Genomic DNA, 11,037 nt, shown 5'->3' with positions numbered 1-11,037 from the left:
GTAGGGTATCCAATCGACGCTCTTGACCCTATTTTGTGCATTGATATTGCATAGAAGAGACTATTCAATCAGTAAGAAACAATAGTGGCCATTTCTCTTCTATTTTTTTTGAATAATGAATATATATTTAACATTTTTTAGAAATTTTAATAATATTTACAAAATATACTAATATCTTTTTTTTATAATTATTTTGAATAACATTTTAAAAATTATACATGCATATAGCATATATATAGATAAAGGCATCTAAAATGAATTCAATAAAGCTGAAGAAAACTGATGTAAAAATGTTCCACGATACTGATACAGTTCATTAAATTAATTAATAAAAATTAATAAAAGACTTACCGATTTGCGACATTGACGGCGATTTTCTGGGCAGTATCTCGAACAGAATAGATAAATTCCTCATCATCTGTAACAACACTGTACCATGGTTCCACATAATCTCTGATTAAAAAATCTAAGATTTCCTATAAAAGAGTAACAAGGAATGCATTAAGCTACTTCTCAATAATCAGAAGAGAAATCGAGTCAATATTGTTTTATAAATATTGAATATGTACTTGCAGGGATTCATCAATGATACGGCTACCAGTTATTCTTTTATCTAATGTGAATGTCATCCTCTCCCTAGACAGATCTAGTATATACTGAAAATATAAAATATATAAAATATTATTTACGACGATCGAATTATTTCAAAATCTCCAATTACCTGCCGAAACTTTTCAGTCTTCTTAGTTATGTCTTCCCTTTCAGACTTAATTACATTGTCGAGATTCGGTGAATACGTTCGATATATACAGATCAATGTCCTGCAACAAATATTCTTCTATTTCTTACGTTTGGTGTGTGTGTATTCTCATTCATTTAATATATTTATTTAACTCATTCTTAATCTCATTGTTGTATATTTCATAGATCTTCGTGTTTCTAAAAAAAGAAAGAAACTTGGAACTTTTCTTCGTCTTACCCTAAAATTAACGCCAGCAAGCATACGAGGAGTTTTGCGATCGTTTCTATGCCGAGGATGTAAGCAAGTAGAATCGCGGCAGCTCCGAGAACGCCATACAATGGAACGTTCATCTGCAAAGATAACAATCTATTGTCGGTCGATGGGTTGTTACAGCATAACTTCCTGGAGTTCGTACAATCGCGTATACCATGTGTATGTAGAATATGTAATTATCTCGAAAGACACCAAGTTGCGCGTAGATAATGCGGGACAAATGTACTGTTAAGACATGTGACGATGGCAGCTTATCATGTGCCTCCTCGTGCGCGTCTACCGAATAGTAGCTTATCGCTCGAAACAAGAGAATAGATGGAGAAATACAAATGAGAGGATACGATTTAACGATGAGTCAGTAAAAAACATAATCACAGAATAGAACTTTCTAAGAGACTTCGTAGGAATTTTATACGTCGAGAATAAAACAGAGAATGGAAGCCTTTTTTTATATTCTCTTTAGATGCAAATTAATATTTTATATATTCTATAACAATCAGAAATATATAATATATTTATATAGAATAGCATATGTACTGAAATAGAATATGCACAATATAACTTTATTTTTGACAATTAATTTTATATATGTATATAAGGAGAAGATTAGAGAAATTTGAAAAAAATGATATAGAGATCTGGATTAATTAAATAAATTATCTGTAGTAAAAGAATTAAATATATATAATAAAAAAAGCACACACAAAGTATATGTGTAACAAAAATTACAGATTAGTTATGATCTATCTATAATCTATATCTATATAAAAACGCGCGCGCGACAATCACAAGCTCAATTTAGTTTTGGCATACATACTCTATCAATTCTATAACAAAGTGACAGATTAATTAATTTATGATATATGATTTATTTATGACATGTAGTGTTCGGATATCACCAACTTTTATTATTTATAGATTATTTAGAAAGTTGATTCTTTGGGGGGGAAACATTCTTAGAAAATTGAAAAATGTTATGATAAATTTGATCTTTTTAAATTTTTATAATTTTTTCGTGGATATGAATATTTTAGTCATATTAGTTTGCTTAATGATTATCATCAGTTTATTACATTCACTCATATATAGTTCTTACAGTTTTATTAATATTTATATGATATAATTTGTCTTATTAAATAGAATAATAAATTTTGTAATGAACACGATGAACAAAGAAAATATTGAATTTAATTTTTCCATACGTAAACAAACTGGGAAATATATAACAGTTTGTAATAAGGCTTATCAGAATAAGTAAATTGAAATATAATAATGAGAAAATAATTTACATTAAAGTTTGTTCAAGATATTTCTGTCCAGATATAACACTTCAGACATAAGAGTCAAGAGATATAACTCTCAAGAGATATAAATCTTCAAGATATAACTGTCAGTAATAAACTTAAACATATAAAAATGCAAAGCACGTGTTTTGTGATAAGGGCAAAAGATCACGGAATGTATGATATGTATATACCTTTTTGTTGTCATGCACTTTTTTGTTAAGAACAAAAACGCTTTCTCCAGTCCCATTTGTTTCACTTTGATTCACAAAAGCCTCTCTATTTTCGATAAAAATCGATCGTACTTTATTCGCTATTCTTATAGCAGGTGGCGATTATTGTCTTAAACTCCGAACCTAGATATTTATATATATCGTACGTTCCTCTCCTCTCCGTGTCCATGTCATCGCGCGCACAAACAACACAAAACAACTGTCACACTACTAACGTATGGTAGGCGCGTGAACGCGCGCCTATTACACATCGCGGCTATAAAATCGCTAATCTGTCGAATCACGAGACTCGTGACTGTCATCCCGGACGATGAATGGACAAACGCGCGAAACTCAGAGACACGGATTGCCGTCGAAGAAGATGACGAACGTCCGTCGCGAGGACTCTTTTTGCATCTCTCTTTTTTTACGCCTACCTTTGGTAGTTGCTCGACAGGCCGATTGTCGTCGCGCATTCGGCAACACGCATATTGTAAGTCTCGCACAGGCTCACGATCGGCCAGCTGGTCAGCTAAGCGGCGCTTTATTTACATCCTCGCAGATGGTGCGGCTCGATACGCTGCTGAATGGTACGTCGGTCGACATCATGTCTTCCAATCCTCTCTCGCGCGAGTTTGCGTGCTCGCGCGATGCTGTCGTTCGCAAAGCGCTCCCTGTCGACGAATGCAACGAAGCATTTTCGTAGTTTACCTCACTATTAATAGTGCTGATCAGAAAGCTTCCGTTCATATCGACAAGAGGATATATTAATTTCTGTAAATGATAACATTAAAAATATGCTTTTTGGTTATTTTCCTCTTAATTGATATAATCGAGCAAATTTTTATTATTAAATTACTACTTTATTTATTTATTTATGATGGGAAACTTCTCTTGATATTAAATTATTTTCTTTTATAGCATACAAGATTTATTGCGCCACTTGCGCAAAAATTTCGTGTGTATTTTTTTATTACTCGATTGATAATAGAATTCAGTCTTTTTTAAGAGGATGCCGGATACCGACAGAATGCGAATATTAGTAGGATTGCAATAGATAATGCGGGACAAATGTACTGTTAAGACATGTGACGATGGCAGCTTATCATGTGCCTCCTCGTGCGCGTCTACCGAATAGTAGCTTATCGCTCGAAACAAGAGAATAGATGGAGAAATACAAATGAGAGGATACGATTTAACGATGAGTCAGTAAAAAACATAATCACAGAATAGAACTTTCTAAGAGACTTCGTAGGAATTTTATACGTCGAGAATAAAACAGAGAATGGAAGCCTTTTTTTATATTCTCTTTAGATGCAAATTAATATTTTATATATTCTATAACAATCAGAAATATATAATATATTTATATAGAATAGCATATGTACTGAAATAGAATATGCACAATATAACTTTATTTTTGACAATTAATTTTATATATGTATATAAGGAGAAGATTAGAGAAATTTGAAAAAAATGATATAGAGATCTGGATTAATTAAATAAATTATCTGTAGTAAAAGAATTAAATATATATAATAAAAAAAGCACACACAAAGTATATGTGTAACAAAAATTACAGATTAGTTATGATCTATCTATAATCTATATGTATATAAAAACGCGCGCGCGACAATCACAAGCTCAATTTAGTTTTGGCATACATACTCTATCAATTCTATAACAAAGTGACAGATTAATTAATTTATATATATGATTTATTTATGACATGTAGTGTTCGGATATCACCAACTTTTATTATTTATAGATTATTTAGAAAGTTGATTTTTTGGGGGGGAAACATTCTTAGAAAATTGAAAAATGTTATGATAAATTTGATCTTTTTAAATTTTTATAATTTTTTCGTGGATATGAATATTTTAGTCATATTAGTTTGCTTAATGATTATCATCAGTTTATTACATTCACTCATATATAGTTCTTACAGTTTTATTAATATTTATATGATATAATTTGTCTTATTAAATAGAATAATAAATTTTGTAATGAACACGATGAACAAAGAAAATATTGAATTTAATTTTTCCATACGTAAACAAACTGGGAAATATATAACAGTTTGTAATAAGGCTTATCAGAATAAGTAAATTGAAATATAATAATGAGAAAATAATTTACATTAAAGTTTGTTCAAGATATTTCTGTCCAGATATAACACTTCAGACATAAGAGTCAAGAGATATAACTCTCAAGAGATATAAATCTTCAAGATATAACTGTCAGTAATAAACTTAAACATATAAAAATGCAAAGCACGTGTTTTGTGATAAGGGCAAAAGATCACGGAATGTATGATATGTATATACCTTTTTGTTGTCATGCACTTTTTTGTTAAGAACAAAAACGCTTTCTCCAGTCCCATTTGTTTCACTTTGATTCACAAAAGCCTCTCTATTTTCGATAAAAATCGATCGTACTTTATTCGCTATTCTTATAGCAGGTGGCGATTATTGTCTTAAACTCCGAACCTAGATATTTATATATATCGTACGTTCCTCTCCTCTCCGTGTCCATGTCATCGCGCGCACAAACAACACAAAACAACTGTCACACTACTAACGTATGGTAGGCGCGTGAACGCGCGCCTATTACACATCGCGGCTATAAAATCGCTAATCTGTCGAATCACGAGACTCGTGACTGTCATCCCGGACGATGAATGGACAAACGCGCGAAACTCAGAGACACGGATTGCCGTCGAAGAAGATGACGAACGTCCGTCGCGAGGACTCTTTTTGCATCTCTCTTTTTTTACGCCTACCTTTGGTAGTTGCTCGACAGGCCGATTGTCGTCGCGCATTCGGCAACACGCATATTGTAAGTCTCGCACAGGCTCACGATCGGCCAGCTGGTCAGCTAAGCGGCGCTTTATTTACATCCTCGCAGATGGTGCGGCTCGATACGCTGCTGAATGGTACGTCGGTCGACATCATGTCTTCCAATCCTCTCTCGCGCGAGTTTGCGTGCTCGCGCGATGCTGTCGTTCGCAAAGCGCTCCCTGTCGACGAATGCAACGAAGCATTTTCGTAGTTTACCTCACTATTAATAGTGCTGATCAGAAAGCTTCCGTTCATATCGACAAGAGGATATATTAATTTCTGTAAATGATAACATTAAAAATATGCTTTTTGGTTATTTTCCTCTTAATTGATATAATCGAGCAAATTTTTATTATTAATACTTTACTTTATTTATTTATTTATGATGGGAAACTTCTCTTGATATTAAATTATTTTCTTTTATAGCATACAAGATTTATTGCGCGCGCAAAAATAAAAGATACAATTTTAATCGGATTATCAGAATTAAGAGGATGCCGGATAGAATACGAATATTAGTTAAAATGCAAAATATTTTTGTTGTTTATAGATATCAACAAATCCTTTTCCATAATTAAAGTATACATAATAACGGAGTGCGGGGTTTATGATTTCATATGAAAAGTGAAAAAAAATTTAAAAATTACAGTTTTGTTATCGGCTTCTGCCGTCAACATTTACTTAATATAAAAAACCTGCAACTTGCACGTGCCTAACAAGTGAACTCCGCACTCGGCATTTTATCAAAGAGTATTAGTGAACTTCGAGAAAGTGAGTTTAGAAGCTTTTTAAAAAAGATTTTACTATGCAACATTTTGCACACCGAAATGTTTCTTATTAGGCTTTCAAATACATTTTCAAACGTTTACTTATATTCCTTCATGCATTTCCGAGTGGAGAGGTATCCTATTTTGCACGTACACACCGCAAAACCCTTATATTAAGCAAATATATAATTATTATGGCCGGTAAAACAGGACGGTCCGGCATCCTCTTAATAGCTAAACAATTACTATAGATGGACAAACTATATAATTTCTAATGTTAGGTTAGTGAAATTAGCAAGATATATGAAGAATTATTTCTATATGCAAGAAACAGGGAGATAAAAAAATGCTTAGATAATGTATTAAAACTAATTGTAAGTATTATATGTGTATATAATTATAATTATATACTTTTATTACATATCATTTATTTTGTTACTTAATATATGCATTGATTTTATTTTTTATATTATTTTATTTAAATTCTCATATAATTAATTTGGCAACTACTACTATATAGCTTGATTGGAGAAATAAATTGCAAATTTACATTGATTATAAATTTAGGCATAACAACGTAATTTATCACAGTATTCGAGAGATCTCGCAGTTCAAATCACAAACTGTCTTTCGGGACAAATTTTATCTGAATTTCAGATCAAATCGCGGTATTAAAAAATTCCGTGAATGATAGAATATGATAGGATAGGATGATGGTTGCCATCGATTGCAAAAAACATCTCGCAAAATTTTTTTTCCTCTCATCGTTCCTTCTCAAATTCAGATGAAATTTGTCCTGATAGGCAGCTGTCGCTTGATAAGGGATTAATGCTTATCGCAATTAACACTACGTCTTTTTTAAAGTCTATTCAAATAAATCGGGTCAAATTAGAATCTATAATTTAAATATAAAGTGATATGTAAAAATTATTCAACAATTCTATGCAATTTCCGTACAATTACAAGTGCTCTTTTTTTTAAATCAATCATAATTTGTAAATATTACATCTATTTATATATGGGGGACGATTTATATAAAAGATGTAAAATATATAATATAATGATATTGATATCGTTATCGACATTGACATTTATATTTGTTGACATATCGCACTTTAATGTCTCCATATTGATATATCGCACTTTAATGTCAGAAATTGCGGCGCACGCATGCGCGCCTCTCGACGCTTCATGTTGAAACTTCACTCGTGTCGCATGCATCGCGTTAAAGTACAGTCATTCGTATATTTGTCGCGATTTTTGTTCGCAGCGAATTGATTTCCATGTATGATAATAGGACAATCAAGTGGATAATGAATTGAATCAGGCAAGGAACAATGAAAATATACGAATGTTATTAATGTAAGTAATTTATGTGTGCGTCGACTTATCTCATGACGCTATATTTTACCTATCGCATCATTATTTCTATGCCGGGCGATTTAGTTCATATCATAAAAGATGTCGTGACATGATCGACATATTAATATTTGTATCGCATTTTATCAAGTCATCAAAATCGCAATGCACGCATGTACTATTTGATGTGCACGTATGACCCTTTCGATGCGCGCGCATGCACTTATCGGTAGTCGGTACGCGAGAACGCGCTCGTCGCGCCATGCGCCATGTTGAAATTTCATTCGTTTCGCGGTTCGCATTGTAACGCGATCGTTCCGGTATTTCTCGCGGTTTTTATTCGTCCAGAGTGATCCGCGAGTGTAATAAATAGTGTCATATCGAGCGAGGGTCATGCGACGTCGAGTATTATTATCGTGCGCGATAGCAGGCGTTGATCGAGACTTAATATTTGTATTTTCGTGCAGCGTCGTATTTTAGCCGGTTTCCGCGTCGCGTTGAAGTGCAGTCATTCGTATTCGTAATTTTTGTTCGCAGCAGACTGATTCCCGTGTATAGTAATGGGACAATCAAGCAGATGGTGGACTGAATCAGGCGAGGAACAATGAAGTACCAATGAAAATGTACGTGTGTTATTAATGTAAGTAATTTATTTGCATCTGTGTGCGCCGACTTTTCTCATGACGCTATTTTGTCCATCGCATCATTATTTCTATGCCGGGCGATTTAGATCATATCATGAAAGATGCCGTAACATGATCGACACGCGTATTGATATTCGTATCGCAGTTTATCCAACCATCAATATCGCAATGCACGCGTATACTTTTCGTATGCATCTTCCTATGCGCGCGCATGCGCTTGCGGTGCGCGGAAATGCGCTCGCCGGACCTTGCGCCATGTTGAAATTTCATTCGTTTCGCGGGTCGCATTGTAACGTAATCGTTCCGATATTTCTCGCGATTTTTATTCGTCCAGAGGGATCCGCGAGTGTAATAAATAGTGCCATATTGAGCGAGGGACAAACGACGTCGAGTATTATTATCGTGCGCGATAGCAGGTATTGATCGAGACTTAATATTTGTATTTTCGTGTAGCGTCGTATTTTAGCCTGTTTGCGTGAAAATGAAAGTGCAGCCGTTCTTATTCGTTGCGATTTTTGTTTGCAGTAAACTGATTCCTGTGTGTATTAATGGGACAGCCAAGCAGATGATGGACTGAATCAGGCGAGAAACAATAAAGTACCAATGAAAATGTACATGTGTTATTAATGTAAGTAATTTATCTGCATCTTTTTCTCTCTCTCTCTCTCTCTCTTTCTTTGTATGTGTGAATGTGTGTGTGTGTGTAATGTATGTGTGACTTTTTTCATGACGCTACTTTATGCATTCGAAATTGTTCTGTACTTTCCACGATTCTATAAATATTGTGAATTGACATTGATAATATTATTTTAATCAAGGAATGATCGTTTCTCATTTCGTATTATTAATATATATGTATAATATTATATATAATATTATATAATCAAATTTTAATAAGATAATGAGCAGATAACTTGGACTATTCATAAATTTTGCTTCAATATCATTTTCAAATATGCGCCATGTTGAAATTTCATTCGTTTCGCGGTTCGCATTGTAACGCGATCGTTCCGGTATTTCTCGCGGTTTTTATTCGTCCAGAGTGATCCGCGAGTGTAATAAATAGTGTCATATCGAGCGAGGGTCATGCGACGTCGAGTATTATTATCGTGCGCGATAGCAGGCGTTGATCGAGACTTAATATTTGTATTTTCGTGCAGCGTCGTATTTTAGCCGGTTTCCGCGTCGCGTTGAAGTGCAGTCATTGGTATTCGTAATTTTTGTTCGCAGCAGACTGATTCCCGTGTATAGTAATGGGACAATCAAGCAGATGGTGGACTGAATCAGGCGAGGAACAATGAAGTACCAATGAAAATGTACGTGTGTTATTAATGTAAGTAATTTATTTGCATCTGTGTGCGTCGACTTTTCTCATGACGCTATTTTGTCCATCGTATCATTATTTCTATGCCGGGCGATTTAGATCATATCATGAAAGATGCCGTAACATGATCGACACGCGTATTGATATTCGTATCGCAGTTTATCCAACCATCAATATCGCAATGCACGCGTATACTTTTCGTATGCATCTTCCTATGCGCGCGCATGCGCTTGCGGTGCGCGGAAATGCGCTCGCCGGACCTTGCGCCATGTTGAAATTTCATTCGTTTCGCGGGTCGCATTGTAACGTAATCGTTCCGATATTTCTCGCGATTTTTATTCGTCCAGAGGGATCCGCGAGTGTAATAAATAGTGCCATATTGAGCGAGGGACAAACGACGTCGAGTATTATTATCGTGCGCGATAGCAGGTATTGATCGAGACTTAATATTTGTATTTTCGTGTAGCGTCGTATTTTAGCCTGTTTGCGTGAAAATGAAAGTGCAGCCGTTCTTATTCGTTGCGATTTTTGTTTGCAGTAAACTGATTCCTGTGTGTATTAATGGGACAGCCAAGCAGATGATGGACTGAATCAGGCGAGAAACAATGAAGTACCAATGAAAATGTACATGTGTTCTTAATGTAAGTAATTTATCTGCATCTTTTTCTCTCTCTCTCTCTCTTTCTTTGTATGTGTGAATGTGTGTGTGTGTATAATGTATGTGTGACTTTTTTCATGACGCTACTTTATGCATTCGAAATTGTTCTGTACTTTCCACGATTCTATAAATATTGTGAATTGACATTGATAATATTATTTTAATCAAGGAATGATCGTTTCTCATTTCGTATTATTAATATATATGTATAATATTATATATAATATTATATAATCAAATTTTAATAAGATAATGAGCAGATAACTTGGACTATTCATAAATTTTGCTTCAATATCATTTTCAAATATTTTAACGTTTTGCGTGATTTTTGAGATACTTGCAATGATGTGGTAAAAATATTTCAAATAAGATCTTGCCTGTTTTGAACGAGAAACAAATTTTATTACTGCAATTGATTGCATAAAAAAAAAAAAGATAAAATTCTACACGATTCTAACTTATCTCTGTTTGTCAAATTTTTGTCTTAGATTGTTATAATGTATATTTGATACAAGAACTTTGCTCTAACAGGCTATGTTATTTTTTCACTTTTTTGTAGGGCAAATCATTGTTACAATTTGAGTGGAATAATGGTCCAAACTATAAAAAAAGTAAAAAAAATAATTTACTATTCGAATAAAAAAATAAAGAACCACGAAATCTCAATTTACAATGGATATCGAGTTGCAAACGCAGCTGTGGCATGTTTTTTTTTTTATGTTTTATGTTTTTTTCTGCCACAATGCACTTCAGTGGTAACTATGTATGGTGAGCAGGCCGACCGAATCAGCGGTCGAGCCCTCGTGAAAGGTACTCCCTCGTTTGGAGAGATGAGAGAAAAGAGGATAATTAAATGTCTATCGGAAATTCGGTACGGTCAACGGTCTAACTATCGAAAGGTGATTGAACTATTCGGTTTGTTCGCTTTCTCTTTC

At 33.9% G+C, this 11,037-nt stretch overlaps 1 protein-coding gene and 1 long non-coding RNA gene across 7 annotated transcripts in view; one reads left to right on the top strand and one right to left on the bottom strand.

Annotated features, from left to right (window-relative positions):
• Positions 1 to 11,037, bottom strand: part of LOC115236698 (sorting nexin-13-like) — a 92,538-nt gene that overhangs the window by 5,413 nt on the left and 76,088 nt on the right. The window contains exons 1-6 of one of the 6 annotated variants that reach the window (XM_029809305.1): positions 4,838 to 5,494; positions 980 to 1,092; positions 722 to 821; positions 570 to 656; positions 352 to 476; positions 20 to 28 (exon numbers count right to left, since the gene is read on the bottom strand). In XM_029809305.1, coding sequence (XP_029665165.1) covers positions 20 to 28; positions 352 to 476; positions 570 to 656; positions 722 to 821; positions 980 to 1,092 — 434 coding nt within the window. In that variant the 5' untranslated portion in view covers positions 4,838 to 5,494. Of the gene's footprint in view, positions 1 to 19; positions 29 to 351; positions 477 to 569; positions 657 to 721; positions 822 to 979; positions 1,109 to 2,492; positions 3,151 to 4,837; positions 5,495 to 11,037 lie in introns of those variants that run through there. The other 5 variants (XM_029809304.1, XM_029809302.1, XM_029809303.1 and 2 more) reach the window with 5 other exon arrangements.
• Positions 7,328 to 8,700, top strand: LOC115236700. Its single transcript, XR_003884232.1, has 3 exons — positions 7,328 to 7,479; positions 8,014 to 8,116; positions 8,646 to 8,700. It is a non-coding gene; the product is annotated as an uncharacterized LOC115236700 (long non-coding RNA).

Source organism: Formica exsecta, unplaced genomic scaffold, assembly GCF_003651465.1.
Source record: "Formica exsecta isolate Colony F162 unplaced genomic scaffold, ASM365146v1 scaffold26, whole genome shotgun sequence".
NCBI lineage: Eukaryota > Metazoa > Arthropoda > Insecta > Hymenoptera > Formicidae > Formica > Formica exsecta.
Note: the sequence above shows the minus strand (reverse complement) of the source record. Positions and strands in the feature narration are given on the sequence as shown.